This window comes from Gossypium hirsutum, chromosome D04, assembly GCF_007990345.1.
Source record: "Gossypium hirsutum isolate 1008001.06 chromosome D04, Gossypium_hirsutum_v2.1, whole genome shotgun sequence".
NCBI lineage: Eukaryota > Viridiplantae > Streptophyta > Magnoliopsida > Malvales > Malvaceae > Gossypium > Gossypium hirsutum.
Genome location: NC_053440.1, coordinates 54,098,170 through 54,118,878, shown reverse-complemented (window position 1 = coordinate 54,118,878; position 20,709 = coordinate 54,098,170). Strand labels below are relative to the sequence as shown.

Here is a 20,709-nt window from a genome sequence, read left to right as displayed (position 1 = left end):
TACAAAGAAATTTTGAAATACCGAAAGGTGATTTTCTGGGTTTCGTTTCTTTTTCCTTTCACCAGTTATTTCTTGTTTCTTTTTTCTTTTATTTATTTTTGTGTCATTAATCAGAGAGAAGAGAAGAGACAATAAAAAGAAAGGAAAAGGCGTACCTGGCGGTGGGATCCTGGCTCTCTCCGTCATCATCGGAGTATGGGTTAGGGTCAGCAATTGCTTGCATGCCCCCAATGCCCAGAACGGCGCAGAGAACCTTAGTTCTCTTCAGGTTTTCAAAGTTAATAGATTATTAGGTTTTTTTTAAACTTTAATTATGTAGTTTGAACGTCGTCGTTTAAAGCCAATGCAATGACTTTAAAACGACATCGTTTTGGTGACCAGATCCGAAGTGACCCGATCCGGGAAGGATCCGCGCATTATGGATCATTTGGTCTATTTGTTCAATGGGTCCCTCTATGTTTAATGGAATTGCGATTTGATTTCTTTTAATTGTTTGTAATTCGTACTGCATATTTTGTTCTGTTTTCATTTAGATCCAAATTGAAACGATACCGTTTACTGCACTTGACTTTGATTATTCTGAGCTTTTGGGTTTAATTGCCGATTCAGTCCTCCAATTTTGAAATAAATTTTAATTTAACATGAGTTTAGTTTAAAAAAAAAAGAAATCAATAACATTTTTTAATTATAATTAATCCTATTTTCGTATATTATAAAATCTAACGTTATTTGTAACATTTGATTTTGATGGTTTTTTTAAATCTACAATTATTATAATTTAAGATATGATAGATTATTATTTTAGTTTGTATTTTATATTTTAAATTTATTATATAATAATATTTTGAATCTACTATATTTATTTAATTTTGTCTTTTCCTTTTGGTTTAATTTTAAGTTCCGATTTTAAATTTATTAATATTTTTATTATAATATTGTTATTACTTTTCAAAATTGTTTTGTTATATTTAATTTTGTCTTCAAAAAAATGTTTTTTAAACAAATTAATTCTTATTTTAATTCATTTTCTAACATTATTTTGATATTTAGTATGATATTATTTTCAAATTTATTATTAGTACAAATTTTTTTTAAAAAATAATACATTATTTTTTTAAATTATTATCAATATGTTTTAATTTTATCAATATTACTTTTAAAAAATATATAATTTATATGAAATTATTTTTAGTTTATATATGTATATAGAGTATATCATTAACTTTGGATTAACCTTTTTTTACATAATTTTTATACATAAATGTTTTATTTCTTAAACCTTATTTATTTTATTTGTTTTATGGGTTGTTAAATTATTAATATGGATGTTTGTATGATACGATTAAGGTCAATGTTTGTATTTGCCTATTATTTGTTTAATTGCTTCTAGTTTAAGTTTAAATTGTTATTTTATCCATTTGTAAGAGTTGAATTTTATTAAAGCATCATAATCGTTTTATTTCATAATCCCTAAAAAAGCTTGGTGTTCATAGGTTCTCGAGAGAATTGTGCCCTAACTTACTGGGCTTCAATTCTTCTCGATGAATTAAGATAATCAAGTGTTCATTTTATTAAAACCATACAACTATTAAAATAAAATTCTTTAAATTTCAAAATGTTGGATCCTAACTTACTGGATACGACATTTTGTTATCTCGATTTTAAAATAAATGCAATATTTGATGTTTAAGAATTTCGAGAAATTGAACCCTAACTTACTGGATTCTGATTTCTCGATTGACTTAAATAATCAAATATCCTTCTTAAAACATGTTTAAAAAAATATTAAAAATGGATGAACCTAACTTTGAAGATTGAACTGTTGCACTCTAACTCACTGAGTGTGGTGATCTATTTCTTTGAAATGGGTCCGTTCATTTAACCAATTCAATTATTTAAGCTTTCATTTCATGGGATCGTATTTAAAAATCTTTTCAAGTTAAGTTTCGACACTAAGACATTAAGTAACCAATTCGGTACCAATTTTGGGCGTTACGAGGGTGCTAGCCCTTCCTCGTGCGCAACCGACTTCCGAACTTATTTTCTCAAAATTCATAGACCAAAAATTATTTTTAAGGTAATCCGATCACACCTCAATAAAAGATTGGTGGCGACTCCCATTTTATTTTCAAAGTCGATCTCCATTTTTTGAATTTAAAAAAATTGTTTCGACAAGTGGTGAAATCTTGAGATTCCCTGATGAATTGTCCCAAAGGTGCATTGTTTGGTAATAAGTGGCTCGACCAACACTATCGTTTAATTCCTTGTTTCTTTGGTTGGTGGTGAGTTGGATTGCCTATGCTAGGCATATTTTGGGTGAAATCAGTCAAATTGAATTGGATGTTACCAACATCAATTGATGCAGCCATGGTAAAATGAGCAAGTAAATTCGTAGAAAGATAATGTGTTTCAGCGTACTTAAACTCATATTCTCCTACATTAATAACAATACTCATAACAATCGAGTTAAGACTCAACCGACATCTATAATATTATATTTTCAAATATAATTTTGATGTTTATTCCATAAAAGGAAAGTTCCAACCCACCCCAACTAAATTATAAATTAATTTATTTTGAGTTAATTTTAATTTTAGAAAGTTATAAATTAACTTGTCTTGTTGCTTATTTTCTCACAAGTCATTTTAAAGGTCTGACTTATGGGGTCCATCAATGACAATAGATAAAGAGTCTGTGTACAATTAGGATTGCTTTATCGTAACCTTCATGCATGTTCGAAGATTTTGATGGTTTAGTTTGACTTTTCGTGTTTAAATTATAAATAATTTTTAAAATTTATTTTGATGAATTTTATTTAAATTTATTTAATTAAGCTTTCAATTTATTTCCATCAATCAAAATGAAAAAATAAATAAATATAGAACAAATTTATTAACAAATATACTTATTAAAATTTCATATAAAAACTAAAAATTAATTTAGTTTAAACGGTAAAGAAAACGTTTTATATGCACGATGTATTTGGTTTAAATCTCATTATAGAGTATTGATATATAAAAAATATAAAAAGTTAAAAATACTCACGTAATTGTATAACTTACTTTGTAAATGCATGATCTTTTTGATAATTTTCTAACTCATGAATCAGGACTCGATTGATAGGTTACACCAATTCAATAAAAAACTTTTTAAATAGTATAGATAATAATTTAATTAAGTTATTGAATTTAGTTAATAATTTTCTAACATGTGTTGCTATTTGACATAGATATCGACCTGATGATCTATTCGACCTGATAGATTATATAAATATTAATTTGGATAACATCTTTAATCTTATTAAGAACGGAATATCTGTATTTTTAAAATTATTTGAATTTGAATATGCAAATATGATTAAAGAGTTAAATCCGTTTATTACTCACAAATTATTTTAGTATTATTATATAAATCCAAATTCGAGTGATTAAATGTTAAAAATACATATTTTATATAATTTAATTCCTTACATTTTACTTACATTTTTTTTCCAAACCTTTTTTCTCATTCCGTGTAACCTAAAACTATTCCACATATTAAGCCACCCACTTTTTACCATTTCAACATTTTTTTCCATCCAACCTACTTAAGATATGACCAACTCCAATATGCCCCAAACCTTAGTTAACTAAACCCATTTCAACTTCAGGTTGGTGTTAGCTTCTTCAAGATCCATGAGTTACGAGCCCGAGCAATTCAATTCCTAATTTTCAGTATTTATTACTTCTTCAGATTAAAAGTATGACTTCATCAACTCACAAAGTCAAATCAACACTAAGTAAAAAAAAAGGCGTCGTTTGAGTTAGTGTGGTTAGACGTACAGTTGGGATTTCGAAAGGATCGATTGTCTAATCGGTTTTTTGTGAACACATTGGCGTGCCAAGTGGGGTTTGCTGTTTGGCTCTGTCAAGGGAAGTAGTAACCGGATTTAAATGTCTCATGAGGTTGAGGATATTGGTTCGAGCTAGGCTCTTCTAGAACGCAAAGCTGCCGGAGTTCTAAACCACAAATGTTTCGTTGGTTGTTCGATCGGTAAGGTTTAGTTATAGGACGTTTCATAACTAATTTACACAAGGAAGAGTTGGTGTCCGAGGCGTCATTGGTAGCTATAACTAGCTTATTGGAAAAGAGGAGTTCATCTAATTTCGAGGATCGATTCAAAGACGAGGAAAAACCCGTGCCTGAAGCTGAGCTAAGTTTAATTAATCTTTCTTCAGATTTATTTAACTGTTTTTATTATTTGTTTTCAGCTTTTACTTTTTATGTATTTTTTCTGTTTATTTCAAGTTTCAATTTTTATCCTCCCCCAAATTTCTTGGACACGACAACTGTCCAAACACGAATCTGGTCGAGAAAGAGCAACAATTTTACGTGAACCCAGTCTTTGAGAGATCGACCCTACTCCTTATACTGCTCAAGTTTACAAATTACCTGTAGGATTATATTGGTGGAATCGACATCCATCATCGAGTTAATTACTGCTATCCGAATTCGTAAAAGAAATTTCAAAAATTTTACTTAGCCATGCATACACACACAAACATTTCAGGGGCTCAAATCTACAAATCCAACAATAGGCCCTCCTTTGATGTACTGTTCAAATTAGCAAGTTGGAATGATGAATCCAAAAAAATCCAATTAATAGATTTAATAATCGTCGTTAGCATTAATTTTTAAAATTTAAAATTTAAAAAGTATAAAGATTAAAAATGATGAATTTAGAGAACGTGGAATAAGTCTACAACTTTATGTATACTATGTGGGACTAATATTAGAATTTAACAAAATAGATTTAATTGCTATTGTTTAGGTTTAAATTTAACTATAAAAACTAAAATTGACTAAATTAAAATATTAAGACTACAATTTTTAAACTTTCAATTACAAGAATTAAATTTAACCAATTCGAAAAGTATAAGAATTACAATTTTAAAACTTCAAATTAAAGGAATTAAATTGAACCAATTCATAATGTATAAAACTAAAATTAATCAGAAAGCTTTGTAAGATTAACAATAAAGCAAGAGACGCAAATAACAAAGGTTGGACCAAAAGTTAGGATCACTAACTCGAGGCAATAAACGCCACTCAAACATGCACTTCTATATCTATTAATTCCATTAGAACCTATTAAGAGATTATCCGAAATAAAAATATCTAAAATACAATTAAAATTGTTAAAATTTTAATTATTATATTCATGTATCAATCCATATAGTTTAATACTAGATTTCTTCACACACTCACTACCTTAGTGATAATTCTTTTATATCTCACCCTATAAAATAAAAACAAATATTCATATAGAATATTTGTTGGTGGTTTTTTTCCTTTTAAATTAATTTATTTTTATAACCTTATTAATATATAATTTTTTATGAATATATTTAATTTGTCTTTTATCTGATTAAATTGATGTATCAACTCAATCGTGAGCATAAATATCATATATATATATATATATATATATATAGACAGACATGATATGACCTACTAATATTAAGGTGAGAACAAAATTTTCACCAAAGCATCAAAACTAGAAAACAAGAAGCCAAATATACAACAAAAGAAGGTTCGAACTACCAACTGCCAAGAATTCACTGCTTGGCTTCCGTGTCATAACCTGGAGCCATTGTTTTATCCTTAAAGGAATGGATACTTGACCCAGTGCCTGAACTTTGAGTTTGGCTTCTGTTGGAGGCACTGGTATAGGATGAAGTGGATGCTGAAGATGTAAAGATGTTGTCTTGCAGAGCTGCAATGTATATTGGAACCGGCATCTCGCGTGGTAAACTGGGCAGTGGGGCCTTGGAACCAAGGATTTCCATAGCATTCGTTATGGATGGACGGTCAAAATAGTTTGGGTGAGCACAAGCCATCCCAACTAACAGCAACCGTTCCATTCGTTCCGTGTCGTAGTTTCCAGACAATCTTGGGTCAGCAGCATCCAAAAGACGCCCTTCCCTATACAATTCCCAAACCCATTCCACCAGTTTTGTCTTGAATCTCTTGCCGTTCCTTTCAATTACATCTACGGCCTTCTTTCCGGAGGCTATTTCTAAGGCAACAATACCAAAGCTGTATATGTCGGATTCCTTAATGGCTTTGTATGTCTCAAGACACTCGGGTGCTATATAACCATCAGTTCCAAGGATCAATTTTGTTGTTTGAGACCCTTGTCCGTGGTCAACAAGCCTAGCCAGCCCAAAGTCACCAAGCTTGGCATTGAAACTAAAATCTAGCAGAACATTACTTGACTTGATGTCTCGATGCAGCACGCATCGATCACATTCTTCTTGCAGATAAAACAACCCTGAGGCCACTCCCATGGCGATTTTATACCTTGTATCCCATGTCAACAAGCATGGCTCTCTATGTAGATGGTAATCGAGACTCCTATTTGGAAGGAACTCATACACAATGAGGAACTCCTTATTGTCATGGCACCAACCGATGAGTTGGACCAAATTCCTGTGCCTCAATTTGATAATAGTGGTAATTTCGGATTCGTACTCTTTCACCCCTTGTTGAGAATTTGGAGTTATCCTTTTGACAGCAATATTGGAATTGATGTCCCTCAAGAAGCCTAAATAAACTTTTCCAAAACCTCCCTCTCCAAGGAGACCTTCATCGGCAAAATTATTGGTTGCAAGCCTGAGTTCCCTGTAGGAAAACTTCCTAGGTGCTGTCATCATTTCCACGTCTACGTTGACAGGCATGGTCCCATCTTCCCTCATCCTTCTGTACTTTCTCCTCCTACAGAAAAGCCAAACCAGACTCAGAACTGGGAGCAATGCAGAAATGCCACCAGCAATGGCTAGAACTACCCATAGCCATGTCTTGCTCTTCCTTTTGGGGTTGATTGGAGGGCTTGGCGCCACATTTGGAGGATTGATGGTTTTATTCGTGGAAACTTGTAAGTTGGAGCTGAAACTCCAGGAATAAATAGTGTGTAGCTCAATGCTAGATCCAGTGGCTCCGGAGAAGCCAAAAGTGACCCATTCTGGTAAATATTGACTAAGATCCAATATTGCAGAAAGAGCAGATGAATTTAGACGATTAAAGTCCTCAGCACCAAGTAAAAAGACACTCAGGTTTTTTGTACTAGAGTTGTAAGTGATGAAAGCATCAACTTTACCCCCATTTTCAATATCACTCCACAGCCATTCGACAGGGTGGAATGAAGCCTTTACAGAGTTGAGATCAATGGCCACGTGATCTAACCTCAGATCATCCCATACATTGGGAAACGTATCAAATTCCACTGCAACAAATTTAGAGTTGGCGTCTATATCGCAACTTTGAAGTCCCAAGCAACCACCTCCAGAGTTAGGAGGGATTTTTGAGCCATCGGGAGCAAGGAAAAACGCAAACCCATCACCCCTATATCCGGAGGACTTATTCAAGGAATCGATGGAGAAAGAAAAATGAGTGGTGAAATCTGCAAGTCGGGGATTCCCTGATGAATTGTCCCAAAGGTGCATTGGTTGGTAATAAGTGGCTCGACCAACACTATCGTTTAAAGCCTTGTTTATCTGGTTGGTGGTGAGTTGGATTTGGCCACCTGATGCGGTTGTATCAGCTTCAAACTCTACGTGAGGCATATTTGGGGTGAAATCTGTCAAATTGAAATGGATGTTGCCATCATCAATTGCTGCAGTCATGGTGAAAGGAACAAGTAACCCCATAGGAAGGGTGTATAAGAATAATAATACGAAGAAAAATTCAGATTTACGAGATTTGAGATACATATTCTCAGCTTTTTGAGCTTTCTTCATTTTCGGATAAGGATTTTGAGGAAAGTTGCTGCAACACAAGGTAATTCATTTCCTGGAATAAAACAATTCATTTTCCTCACTAAAATAAAGTTTGACATTCTTGCCCTACATTGGACCTCACTAAAATATAATTATATCGTATTGAATCTCCTACTTTGTGGTGGGAACTTGGACAAAAAATAAGAATTTTTTTTTGTCAAATTCATTAATTATATTATTTAAAAAACTATTTATTAATTTATATATGAAATTTGATGATAAAATTTGATTTGATATAATTATATATAAAATTTTAATTTTGATTTAGTTGTACACGTTTAAATTACATGCATTTATTTTCATACTATGTATATAATATAACAACGTAAATTATACTAATTCGATAATATTGTTAATAATTTGTGAAAATTGAATCAAATAAAATATTCATATATAATAACATAAAATTAAAATTTATATATATGATATTATTCATTAAATTAAATTTCAAATACAATTTTGATATTTATTCAATAAAAGAAGGTGCCAACCTACCCCCAATTACAAGTTATAAATTAATTTGGTCTTGTTGCTTATTTTTTTGGGTGGAATTTATTTTAATCCAGCCATCAATGCAAGACTTGGAATCTTTGGATTAATTACAAGTCAATGGTTCTCTTAAGAACTTCTCGAAATGACTTTTTTTGATAATATTTTATACATTTGTTCATTTTGTTAAGAAAATTCAACTTTTATTAAGAACCAAAACAATCCTTACTTTACACTTGGAAAACCATAAGAACAAGAACAAAATAGTAATCTTCATATCCAATGAAAAGAACAAAATACTAATCAAGACTTTTACTTTTACAAGTGAATGGACGTGTTAGGTAAGGAATCCAACCAATGTCTTCATTGGTATTATCAAGTTTAACATTGAACACACTCTCAGAAAAAGAAGAAAGGGGATTGGTGCCTTCATTGAAGTGATTTCGTTAATTACCTAACATTACAAGTGTAATTACCAAAAAATTCACAGGCATCGGAAAAAGTATAATATCGGGCCTCCGTCTTAGTAAATTGAGTTCGAAAATAATTATTAGAAATATTTATTAAACTAGTTGTGTGTTTAATTAGGTTTTAAATAGGTGAATTTAGCTTAATTAAGAGTAATTAGTAAAAAGAATTAAATTATAATAGAAGTGAAAGTTTAATTATAGATTAAAATAAAATAAGAGGGACTAAATAGGTAAATAAGCCAATGGCTTAAGATTAGGCGGCAATACATGGAAAAATCTTAGATTTTTTCTTGATTTATATTATAAAAATATTATTAAATTAAAATATTATAAATTATATTAATTAAAATTAAAATAATATATTATAGGAAACAAAAAAGATAAAGACAAATGTGTGATGATAAATAATACATGTGTAATATATATAAAAACACACTTGTAATAAAATAAAATATTTTCTTATAGTTCAAGTAAAAGATATTTGTGAATAAAATATTATTATATAATTATTATAATATATTATTATTATTATTATTATTAACTAATGCATAAAAGAAATAGAGTCGGTAAGTAAAACAAAAAGAAAAAAGAAACAAAGGAAGAACAGAAAAGAAACAGAGAAAGAGACGAAAACAGGGGAAGAAAAAGGGAAAGAAAAGAAAGGGGGAAAATTGAGATTTTGAAGCTTGAAGTTTAATAGGTAAGCTAAATCAAGTCCTTTTCTCATAAATTTGATGTTTTTGGGAACCCTAGAGTGAAATACTCTTGGATTTAAGTTGAAAATTTGAAAGTTAATAGATTTTTGAGTAGGGTTTATGTTGAATAAATGATGAAATTGAGGTTTTATTTGATAGAATTTCTAGTTAGAGTTGATAAAAGGATTAAATTGTGAAGTAAGTCATAAGTTTTATGTTTGTAGGGATTAAATTGAGGAAAATTTGAAATTAATGAAATATGCTGAAAATTTGGTAGTTAAATTTGAGTTTAGAAGAAATTTGAATAGAAATAGAGTGTAAATTAAATTAGAAAAGTAAATAAATTTAGTTAGGATTAAATTGGAATTAAAGTATAAATTAGATAGAAATTCTATTATTATTATTATTATAAATTAATGTTGTAATCGATGGTATAAATTATTATTATTTTCGTAGCTAACAAAGAACTCGAGACATCGGCACACAAAGGAAAGGAGAAGGTTATTGAGGAATAATCGAGCAAAATTCGGGTTTGTATTACTATAATTCAAATTATTTATTATTTGATGTTAAATTTAAATTATGTGTATGGTAAGCATATAATAAGGTAAGTGACTTTATTGAATTGAATTTGAAAAAAAAAAGTTAAATTGAATGAGAGAAGTATGTGTTGGTATTGAACTGTGTTTTAATTAGTGAATGGAAAAAAAAGTATAATTGATATTGAAAATGAATTCTTGAAATAAAAGTGAAAATTAGATTGTGAAATTTATATACCCAATTAACTAGTCAGGCTAGGTCGGATATAGTTGGCATGCCATAGGATTTGGATGAGTACGGGATTTATCGGCCTTGCCGATCAGGCACTTTATGTGTCGTATATCAGGCACCTCGTGTGTCGTATCAGGCACCTCGTGGTCGTTTCAGGCACTTATGTGTCGTATACTGATCAGGTACTATGTACCGTTTTAGGCACAATGTGCCGTACTGGTGTGTTTGGGTTGGAATCCGTGTATCCGTCAAAGTCCAGATTGTTAATAGGGTGAATAATTAAAATGAAAAATTTAAATGAATTTGATCGATTGTGAATAATTGAAATAAGAAAATTTAAAATTGTGGATTGAAATTTGAGATTGAAAATGAAAGATATGAATTTAATGTTTATGTAGCGATTGAAATTATTACATGTGATATATGATTGAAATTGAAGAATAGCTAAAAATTGTATTGTTATTGTTAGTTAATGAAAGTTTATAAATTAATTGATATTTAAGAAATTGTATAGTTACATGCTTGGTAATTATAATTCTTTATTGCTATTATAATTTGAATTATGGTAATACCACTGAGTATAAAATACTCAGCGTACGGTTGTTTCCGTGCGCAGGTTGAAAAGGGTCAGAGTCTCGGTTCAGCATCCAGGACAACCCCAACTCCGACATAAATATTTTGGTATGTTTTCTTCTTTTAAGAGAAAGTGGCATGTACATAAGAATTATAATAGTTATTTTGGTATGCTATAAAGTTTTGTTGTAAAGTAAGATATTATGTGTTTTGATGATTATGTTAGTAAAATGGTAGAAGTCCTTTATGGCATTGGTATCAAATTGAAATGGCTTGATTAGTTTTATGTGTTAATTAGAAATGATAATAGGATTTTTATTAATTAAGTTGTTATGTCAGTATGTTAAGCAAGATTTAAGTATATAAATGCTTTGGTTGAAATACTGGCATTGGGTTGGTTATGTTTGAAATTTTGCAGGGGGTTAAAATTTTAATTATTATATTCATGTATCAATCCATATAGTTTAATGCTAGATTTCTTCACACACTCACTACCTTAGTGATAATTCTTTTATATCGCACCCTATAAAATAAAAATAAATATTCATATAGAATATTTGTTGGTGGTTTTTTTTCCTTTTAAATTAATTTATTTTTATAACCTTATTAATATATAATTTTTTATGAATATATTTAATTTGTCTTTTATCTAATTAAATTGATGTATCAACTCAATCATGAGCATAAATATCATATATATATATAGATAGATAGATAGATAGATATGATATGACCTACTAATATTAAGGTGAGAACAAAATTTTCACCAAAGCATCAAAACTCAAAAACAAGAAGCCAAATATACAACAAAAGAAGGCTCGAACTACCAACTGCCAAGAATTCACTGCTTGGCTTCCGTGTCATAACCTGGAGCCATTGTTTTATCCTTAAAGGAATGGATACTTGACCCAGTGCCTGAACTTTGAGTTTGGCTTCTGTTGGAGGCACTGGTATAGGATGAAGTGGATGCTGAAGATGTAAAGATATTGTCTTGCAGAGCTGCAATGTATATTGGAACCGGCATCTCGCGTGGTAAACTGGGCAGTGGGGCCTTGGAACCAAGGATTTCAATAGCATTCGTTATGGATGGACGGTCAAAATAGTTTGGGTGAGCACAAGCCATCCCAACTAAAAGCAACCGTTCCATTCGTTCCGTGTCGTAGTTTCCAGACAATCTTGGGTCAGCAGCATCCAAAAGACGCCCTTCCCTATACAATTCCCAAACCCATTCCACCAGTTTTGTCTTGAATCTCTTGCCGTTCCTTTCAATTACATCTACGGCCTTCTTTCCGGAGGCTATTTCTAAGGCAACAATACCAAAGCTGTATATGTCGGATTCCTTAATGGCTTTGTATGTCTCAAGACACTCGGGTGCTATATAACCATCAGTTCCAAGGATCAATTTTGTTGTTTGAGACCCTTGTCCGTGGTCAACAAGCCTAGCCAGCCCAAAGTCACCAAGCTTGGCATTGAAACTAAAATCTAGCAGAACATTACTTGACTTGATGTCTCGATGCAGCACGCATCGATCACATTCTTCTTGCAGATAAAACAACCCTGAGGCCACTCCCATGGCGATTTTATACCTTGTATCCCATGTCAACAAGCATGGCTCTCTATGTAGATGGTAATCGAGACTCCTATTTGGAAGGAACTCATACACAATGAGGAACTCCTTATTGTCATGGCACCAACCGATGAGTTGGACCAAATTCCTGTGCCTCAATTTGATAATAGTGGTAATTTCGGATTCGTACTCTTTCACCCCTTGTTGAGAATTTGGAGTTATCCTTTTGACAGCAATATTGGAATTGATGTCCCTCAAGAAGCCTAAATAAACTTTTCCAAAACCTCCCTCTCCAAGGAGACCTTCATCGGCAAAATTATTGGTTGCAAGCCTGAGTTCCCTGTAGGAAAACTTCCTAGGTGCTGTCATCATTTCCACGTCTACGTTGACAGGCATGGTCCCATCTTCCCTCATCCTTCTGTACTTTCTCCTCCTACAGAAAAGCCAAACCAGACTCAGAACTGGGAGCAATGCAGAAATGCCACCAGCAATGGCTAGAACTACCCATAGCCATGTCTTGCTCTTCCTTTTGGGGTTGATTGGAGGGCTTGGCGCCACATTTGGAGGATTGATGGTTTTATTCGTGGAAACTTGTAAGTTGGAGCTGAAACTCCAGGAATAAATAGTGTGTAGCTCAATGCTAGATCCAGTGGCTCCGGAGAAGCCAAAAGTGACCCATTCTGGTAAATATTGACTAAGATCCAATATTGCAGAAAGAGCAGATGAATTTAGACGATTAAAGTCCTCAGCACCAAGTAAAAAGACACTCAGGTTTTTTGTACTAGAGTTGTAAGTGATGAAAGCATCAACTTTACCCCCATTTTCAATATCACTCCACAGCCATTCGACAGGGTGGAATGAAGCCTTTACAGAGTTGAGATCAATGGCCACGTGATCTAACCTCAGATCATCCCATACATTGGGAAACGTATCAAATTCCACTGCAACAAATTTAGAGTTGGCGTCTATATCGCAACTTTGAAGTCCCAAGCAACCACCTCCAGAGTTAGGAGGGATTTTTGAGCCATCGGGAGCAAGGAAAAACGCAAACCCATCACCCCTATATCCGGAGGACTTATTCAAGGAATCGATGGAGAAAGAAAAATGAGTGGTGAAATCTGCAAGTCGGGGATTCCCTGATGAATTGTCCCAAAGGTGCATTGGTTGGTAATAAGTGGCTCGACCAACACTATCGTTTAAAGCCTTGTTTATCTGGTTGGTGGTGAGTTGGATTTGGCCACCTGATGCGGTTGTATCAGCTTCAAACTCTACGTGAGGCATATTTGGGGTGAAATCTGTCAAATTGAAATGGATGTTGCCATCATCAATTGCTGCAGTCATGGTGAAAGGAACAAGTAACCCCATAGGAAGGGTGTATAAGAATAATAATACGAAGAAAAATTCAGATTTACGAGATTTGAGATACATATTCTCAGCTTTTTGAGCTTTCTTCATTTTCGGATAAGGATTTTGAGGAAAGTTGCTGCAACACAAGGTAATTCATTTCCTGGAATAAAACAATTCATTTTCCTCACTAAAATAAAGTTTGACATTCTTGCCCTACATTGGACCTCACTAAAATATAATTATATCGTATTGAATCTCCTACTTTGTGGTGGGAACTTGGACAAAAAATAAGAAATTTTTTTTGTCAAATTCATTAATTATATTATTTAAAAAACTATTTATTAATTTATATATGAAATTTGATGATAAAATTTGATTTGATATAATTATATATAAAATTTTAATTTTGATTTAGTTGTACATTTAAATTACATGCATTTATTCTCACACTAGATTAATATATTGTTTGTGTATATAATATAACAATGTAAATTATACTAATTCGATAATATTGTTAGTAATTTGTAAAAATTGAATCAAATAAAAGATTCATATATAATTACATAAAATTAAAATTTATATATATGATATTATTCATTAAATTAAATTTCAATATTTATTCAATAAAAGAAGGTGCCAACCTACCCCAATTACAAGTTATAAATTAATTTGGTCTTGTTGCTTATTTTTTTGGGTGGAATTTATTTTAACCCAGTTTATTTCCTAGCAAGTGCTTTTAAAGGCATGATTTACGGGGTCCATCAATGCAAGACTTGGAATCTTTGTCAATGGTTCTCTTAAGAACCGCTAGAAATGATTTTTTTGATATTTTATATATTTCTTCATTTTGCAAAGAAAATTCAACTTTTATTAAGAACCAAAACAATCCTTACTTTACACTTGGAAAACCATAAGAACAAGAACAAAATAATAATCATCATAGCCAATGAAAAGAACAAAATACTAACCAAGAACTCACTATCTGTGTCTCAACTTGGGGTCTTTGTTTTATCCTTCAAGGAATGGATTGGATTTCGCTTCTTCTGGCACCACTGGTATGGGATGCCGAAGATGTAACAATATAGTCTTTCCAAGGATGTCGATAGCTTGTCTAGGCTCCACCACAAGACTGCATTATTGGGGGTCTATCAATAATAATAAAAGTGCCAAGACTTTTACCATTACAAGTCAATGGACGTGTTAGAAACGAACAAAAAGCAGTAAGGAATCCAACCAATGTCTTCATTGGTATTATCAAGTTTAACATTGAACACACTCTCAGAAAAAGAAGAAAGGGGATTGGTGCCTTCATTGAAGTGATTTCGTTAATTACCTAACATTACAAATTAATAGGTAATCTAAATTGTTCGTAGATCATGGGGTTAAATTAAGTAAAAGACTAATCTTAGCACTATTATGTTGTCTATAAGTTTAGTTAGAGATATAACTTGTCCTAACTATCTAAACAACTTTCAAAAATAAAAGATATAGATGTGATTGCCTTTATTGACAATAATTTAAATATGAACCAAGTTGAATTTATGCTATGATCTTAAGGTAGTGGGTTGAATGTTATTATGTTGGGTATATAACTTATACATGGTAATGTTTCACTCACAATAGTGGAAGCATAGCTCAATAAAACAGTAATTAATGATATCCTCTCATTGACATTGTATGTATTATGAAAATGGAACATGAGGTCAAGAGTCATTTATTTGCGTCAAATTATTTTATCATTACTAGTACGAGTAATGATCATTTTCATTACAGAATGTATGATTGCCAAAGCCGCCAAAAATAAAATCTACTTGAAAAAAATAGTAGAAGCACCAAGTAGGGCCGAATCTATAGGATCAGTAGAAATTTTATTCTTTCAACTAAAATAAATAAAATAAAGGGGAATGGGGAGTTTTGTTTAAAGAAAACTTAAAAATTAAAATTAAGATTTGAAAAAAAAAACCAAAGAAAGCAATAATCAAAATTCTGGAAAAAAAAAACAATGATATGAAACTCTAGTCAAAGTAAATTATCCATTTGATTTGATCATTGATGTAAAGATTATTTTCAGTGTTCTTTAATAAATTGGTTATAATTACGGACGATCACCTAGCAACTTAATCTCTTCTTACCTTCTCGATAATTAAGACAATTGTAATTAATTACTTCCATTATTGACAAACAATCCTATAACAATCACTTAAGAATTTAATCTATCAATAGCATTAAGAATGAAAGAGACCAAATTCTAGCCAAAAAACACATCATCAAGGTATATTTAGCTTAGATCACATGAGCATACTACACAAATAATCATGCAGTTGTCACAAATATTAGAAATCAATAGATTGACTAATTATCTAATTGGCAAATTAAAGCGATTGTTTTAAGCTATCAAATACCAATCGAATATTTAACAAACTTGAACAATTGTAATTAAACCAGAAGACATGCAAATAGGGGCGAAACTAAGGGGTTGGCAAGGCCTCGACCCCCTCAAAGCTGGAAAAATTTTCATTTAGGCCCTTTAAATTTTTTTGAAAAATTTAAATTAGTTAAGGTAAAATTACATTGTGGCCCCCCTAAAAAATATAAAAATTTGATTTAACCCTTTAATAATTATAAAAATATAGGCTATTAAAATGGTGAAATTACATTTTTGCTATTTTAAAGATTATAATTTAATTTCCGCTCCCCTTAAAAAAAATTTTGGTTTCGCCCTTGCATGCAAATACTAGAAAGCAAAAAAAGATTAAGAGCAATTCGATGTCACAAACTTGTAAAATCAAAATTTGAATATTACTTGAATTAGAAAAAAAAAAGAGTTAAGAACCCATAAAGAAAATAAAATGCAAAATCAGAATAAAACTAGGAGTGACTACCTCCATCTCTCAACATTAAAATGTCTATTTATAGCACAAAAATAACATAATGTAGAAGTGTTCATGGGCCGGGCCGGGCCGGGCCCAAAAAAAAAATTCGGCCGGCCTCCTAGGCCCGGGCCCAGCCCGGCCCGAAATATAGGCCTAAAAATTTACCCAGGCCCGGCCCGAGAATAAAATTCTAAGCCCGGCCCGGCTCGACCCATTTTTTAATAAACACCAAAAAATTAATTTAAAAATAAAAGTATTTTAAAAATATTTTAAAATTAAAAAATAAAAATAAAATTTATTTATTTATTAAATTCGGGCCGGGTCGGGATCGGGCCAAAAAAGTTGTGCCCGAGGCCTGGCCCGTTTTCTAAACGGGCCTCGTTTTTTTGCCCAAACCCATATTTAAGGCGGGCTGTCGGGCCGGGCCGGGCCACCCGGCCCATGGACACCTCTAACGTAATGGAGAAAATACAAAAGTGTCTTTGAATACATAAAGTAGAAATTTTTAGGTTTTTCGATAATTTTCGCGTCAGACTTCCAGACCATGTTTGGTTGCCTTCTCGATGTTATTGGGCTTGAATAGTGAAATAACTTTAGCTAGATCTCTCAATTCCCTTCGAACATATATTATGGGCTCAAAACAGAGGCCTGTAGCTCAAGTTATAGTCAAAATATCGAAATTATATTGTGTTGAAAGTCCAAACCACAAAAATTTGTTAAAAATAAACTTTAAGCTCATTTTCTCCAATTATTACATAAATCAGTAATAAATATAATATAATATAATATAATATAATATAATATAAAACAAAATTCAAGAGAAGAAATATCACAAATAATTTAAAAATTATGCACTTATCACAGAGGATACAACATTAACTATAAGATAAAAAAGAATCATATTAGGTGAATAAATTAAACCTAAAAAAGGCCACAAATATACTATGAGGGCAACACACTGCCATTAAACTAAAGCTTAAATTAAACAATTTTCATGATGGTAAATAATGGGGAGTTAAGTTATAATACTTTTAGTGGACTAATTCTGTAACACCCCTAATTTATAAATCTAGAAAAATAGTGTATTTTTTTTAAAATAAAGGTTGGGAATGAAAAAAAGGGGTCAAAAATAAGAGAACGATGAAATTTGAACTCAAATGAATATAAGTGAGTCGATGGCGAAGCACGGTGGTTGACGTGACCATTGATGTTAAAATTGAAAATTTTTAGGTTTAACTTGGGTTTTAGTTTGATGATTTAATTTTTAATTTAATTAAAGTAAATAGTAAGGGTTTTTTTACTAAAATATTATAACAAAAATAAAAAATTACTAAAATTTTATAACTTTTTTTTATTTACCAAAATATATATATATATATATTTTTATTTACCAAAATATATAAAAAACCTGAAAAAAAAATCTGACCAATGTGACGGGTGTACCTTGGTCACGCCAACGGGATTGGCGGCACCAAAGGTGCCAAAGCCATTGGCGGCACCAATGGTGCCAATACCATTGGCGGCACCAATGGTGCCGTATTGATTGGCGGCACTACTCGTATTATAAATACGACCTCTATCCAGCTGAAGAGAGAAAAATCAAAAGAAAAAAGAAAGAAGAAGAGTTGCTGCGGAAAAGAAGAGAAAAAGAGAGAAAAAGAAAGTATTTTTTTAAAAATAATTGATTATATTGTTGTTATTATTTTGTATATTTTGTAATATTTTTTGTTTTACTTTATTTATTAAGATTAATAAAACTCAAAATAATAGTATTAGTTAGTATTATTATTATTGTTGTTGTTGTTGTTGTTGTTGTTGTTGTTGTTGTTGTTAGTATTAAGATGTTATTAATGTATTAAGATGTAACTTAGTAATATTATAGTTAGCAAAAAACTAGTATTATTATTATGGTTACTTATTATTTTTATTTACGAAAATAAACTAGTTAGTAAAAAACTAGTATTATTATTATAGTTAGTTAGTTAGTTATTATTTTTAGTAAAATTAATAATTTTAGTGTGTATTATTTTGTATATTATTTTGAGTATAAATTTTTTTTTAAGTAATTTAGTTACCGTTCGAGAATTTTTATGAGATTTTGTTTTTTTTTTTGACAGATTAAATATTGAAGATAGATGCTAAGTTTCTTGTATGCGTTTATTTCGATGGAGTCATCTTGACAACAAGTGTTGGATGTGTATTTGAATGTCGGCAACAAATAACAATGAGATTTAATAGAAATGTATCGTTCGATGAAATGAAGGCAAGGATTAATGCAAAAATTCATAGACGTTGTGGGAGAAGGATATCAAAAATTTTCTACAAGTTTCCAGTTTCGACAAATCCGGTCAAATTCGTCGAAATGGAACTTGTAGACGACGAAGACGTGGAGACAATAGTCGATCTCTACTGTAGGAATGGGAGTGAGAAGAATGCATCGATTCACTTATTTGCTGAGTTAGTCGGTATGGAGCAAAATGAAGATGTTAATGCATCTGATGAAGAAGACGGGGCTGAAGAACCGTGGATGGTGGCTCCAATATCATACGTTGATAGTGAATCAACTATGGGTGGGATCGATATCGACCTGAATATTACACCCGATGTTGACATGGTTGGTGGTGAAGAAGAAGGTGCTGGCGAAGAAGAAGGTGCTGGCGATCATTGGGATAAAGAGGTCGATAGTGACAGTGATCCCGATGTTGACGATGTACCTGATGATATTGACGATCAAGATGTCAACAACGATAAAGGCATTAACGCTTCTTCGGTCGGGGAGCAGATGCGGCGTATTGTGATACACAATAATCCTGGGCCACACATGTCGCTCATAGACCCCGACGCAGCGTATGTAGCTGAGTTTCCGGAGTACCCTGAAATAGTTCATTCTCACGGGCTGCCCGTAACATCTGATGATGATGAGATATTCATAGGCCAGAGATTCAGCTGTAAATAAGAGTGCGTATATGCCATTAAACGGTACAGCATGAAGATATCGGTGGATTATAAAGTATCCGTGTCTACTCCGACAATATATGTTGGGGAGTGTTGGAAGGCAGCGGAAGGCTGCAATTGGTGGGTACGAGCTGCATTCATTAGAAGTTCTCAGCTGTGGGAGATACGAAAATTTGTTGGTCCTCATACATGCACATCAACACGTATGACAGAAGATCATGGAAAACACCCCCAAAAAGTCTCTTACCACTTAAGTGTTGCTACCACTTTACATAGCCCAAGTCTCTTCTGTGCTTTATTGATGTAAGATTTTCCTAGAGTGTTTCATTAGAACCATTAACTACGGTCCATTTATGCTCCATCCCTTGACATTATAACCTTTGTAAACTTGAAACCTTAGTTACACTTCAACCCAAGACGGTATAATCACCGGCAACTTGGACCTCAAGTTGCAAAGTGATACTGACTTCTTAGGTGATGACGCTATACTCACACGATAGGTGAAATTTGTAGGCTATCAAGCTCCATGACATCACTGTGAACCCAATCGCAATTTAAAACTATGATTACGTCTCCTTCAAAGCAAGAGAGAAACAAATCTTTAAACTTGAATTTTTTTAAAGAATATTGAGATGTGGTGAGTAGGGGGCGAAGAATGATCATTTATATAGGGGATGGGACGGGGTATAAAGGGAAAAATTTATGATGAGAATCTTGAGTTGTAAGGCTTAGAAGCAATTAAACTGGGGTCGTTGAAATGGCCAGAGAGAAAATGCTCTATACAAGAGACGTTTCATCTAACATGATAGTGAAAACACTTCCTACATAGGGCGTTTTCCTCAAACATGTGGCTTGAAAACGTGTCTTATAAGAAACGTTTTCACTATCATGTCTGTAACACCCCAAACTCAGCCTAGACGTTATGGCTGAATTTGAAGATGTCACAAGGTAAGGTTTTGAAAACAGAGTCATTTCGTCAAATCATTCAAGTTTCATAATTTATATTTGTTTATATCTATTTTCGAAAAATGTTTATTTAATTTATTTGTTTACCAAAACATAATTTACAGTGAAAGTCTTAAAACCGTTATATTTTAGAAATTCAATTCGTGTTTCAGAAAAACCTTTATTTTTGTAAAATCGTGTTTTTCG

The 20,709-nt window shown here is 32.1% G+C and overlaps 2 protein-coding genes and 1 long non-coding RNA gene across 6 annotated transcripts; 1 reads left to right on the top strand and 2 right to left on the bottom strand.

The window, feature by feature from the left end:
* Positions 1 to 5,499: 5,499 nt before the first annotated feature.
* On the bottom strand, positions 5,500 to 7,903 carry LOC107898773 (L-type lectin-domain containing receptor kinase IX.1). Of its 2 annotated transcripts, XM_041090921.1 has the most exons (2): positions 7,750 to 7,881; positions 5,500 to 7,618 (listed from the first exon to the last, which is right to left on the bottom strand). In XM_041090921.1, the coding sequence occupies exon 2, from the start codon at positions 7,602 to 7,604 to the stop codon at positions 5,598 to 5,600; it is 2,007 nt and encodes a 668-aa protein (XP_040946855.1). In that variant the 5' UTR covers positions 7,605 to 7,618; positions 7,750 to 7,881; the 3' UTR covers positions 5,500 to 5,597. The 2 variants fall into 2 exon arrangements, with proteins under 2 accessions (XP_040946855.1, XP_016679802.2); XM_016824313.2 differs by having other exon boundaries at positions 5,500 to 7,903.
* Positions 7,904 to 9,381: 1,478 nt separating this feature from the next.
* Positions 9,382 to 11,386, top strand: LOC121215959 (uncharacterized). Its single transcript, XR_005911942.1, has 3 exons — positions 9,382 to 9,476; positions 9,928 to 10,001; positions 10,859 to 11,386. It is a non-coding gene; the product is annotated as an uncharacterized lncRNA (long non-coding RNA).
* Positions 11,387 to 11,536: 150 nt separating this feature from the next.
* LOC107898774 (L-type lectin-domain containing receptor kinase IX.1) lies at positions 11,537 to 14,775 on the bottom strand. 3 transcript variants are annotated; one of them, XM_041090920.1, is made up of 2 exons: positions 14,698 to 14,775; positions 11,537 to 13,677 (listed from the first exon to the last, which is right to left on the bottom strand). In XM_041090920.1, the coding sequence occupies exon 2, from the start codon at positions 13,661 to 13,663 to the stop codon at positions 11,657 to 11,659; it is 2,007 nt and encodes a 668-aa protein (XP_040946854.1). In that variant the 5' UTR covers positions 13,664 to 13,677; positions 14,698 to 14,775; the 3' UTR covers positions 11,537 to 11,656. The 3 variants fall into 3 exon arrangements, with proteins under 3 accessions (XP_040946854.1, XP_040946853.1, XP_016679803.2); XM_041090919.1 differs by lacking the exon at positions 14,698 to 14,775 and adding an exon at positions 13,809 to 13,944; XM_016824314.2 differs by lacking the exon at positions 14,698 to 14,775 and having other exon boundaries at positions 11,537 to 14,006.
* Between the last annotated feature and the right edge of the window lie 5,934 nt (positions 14,776 to 20,709).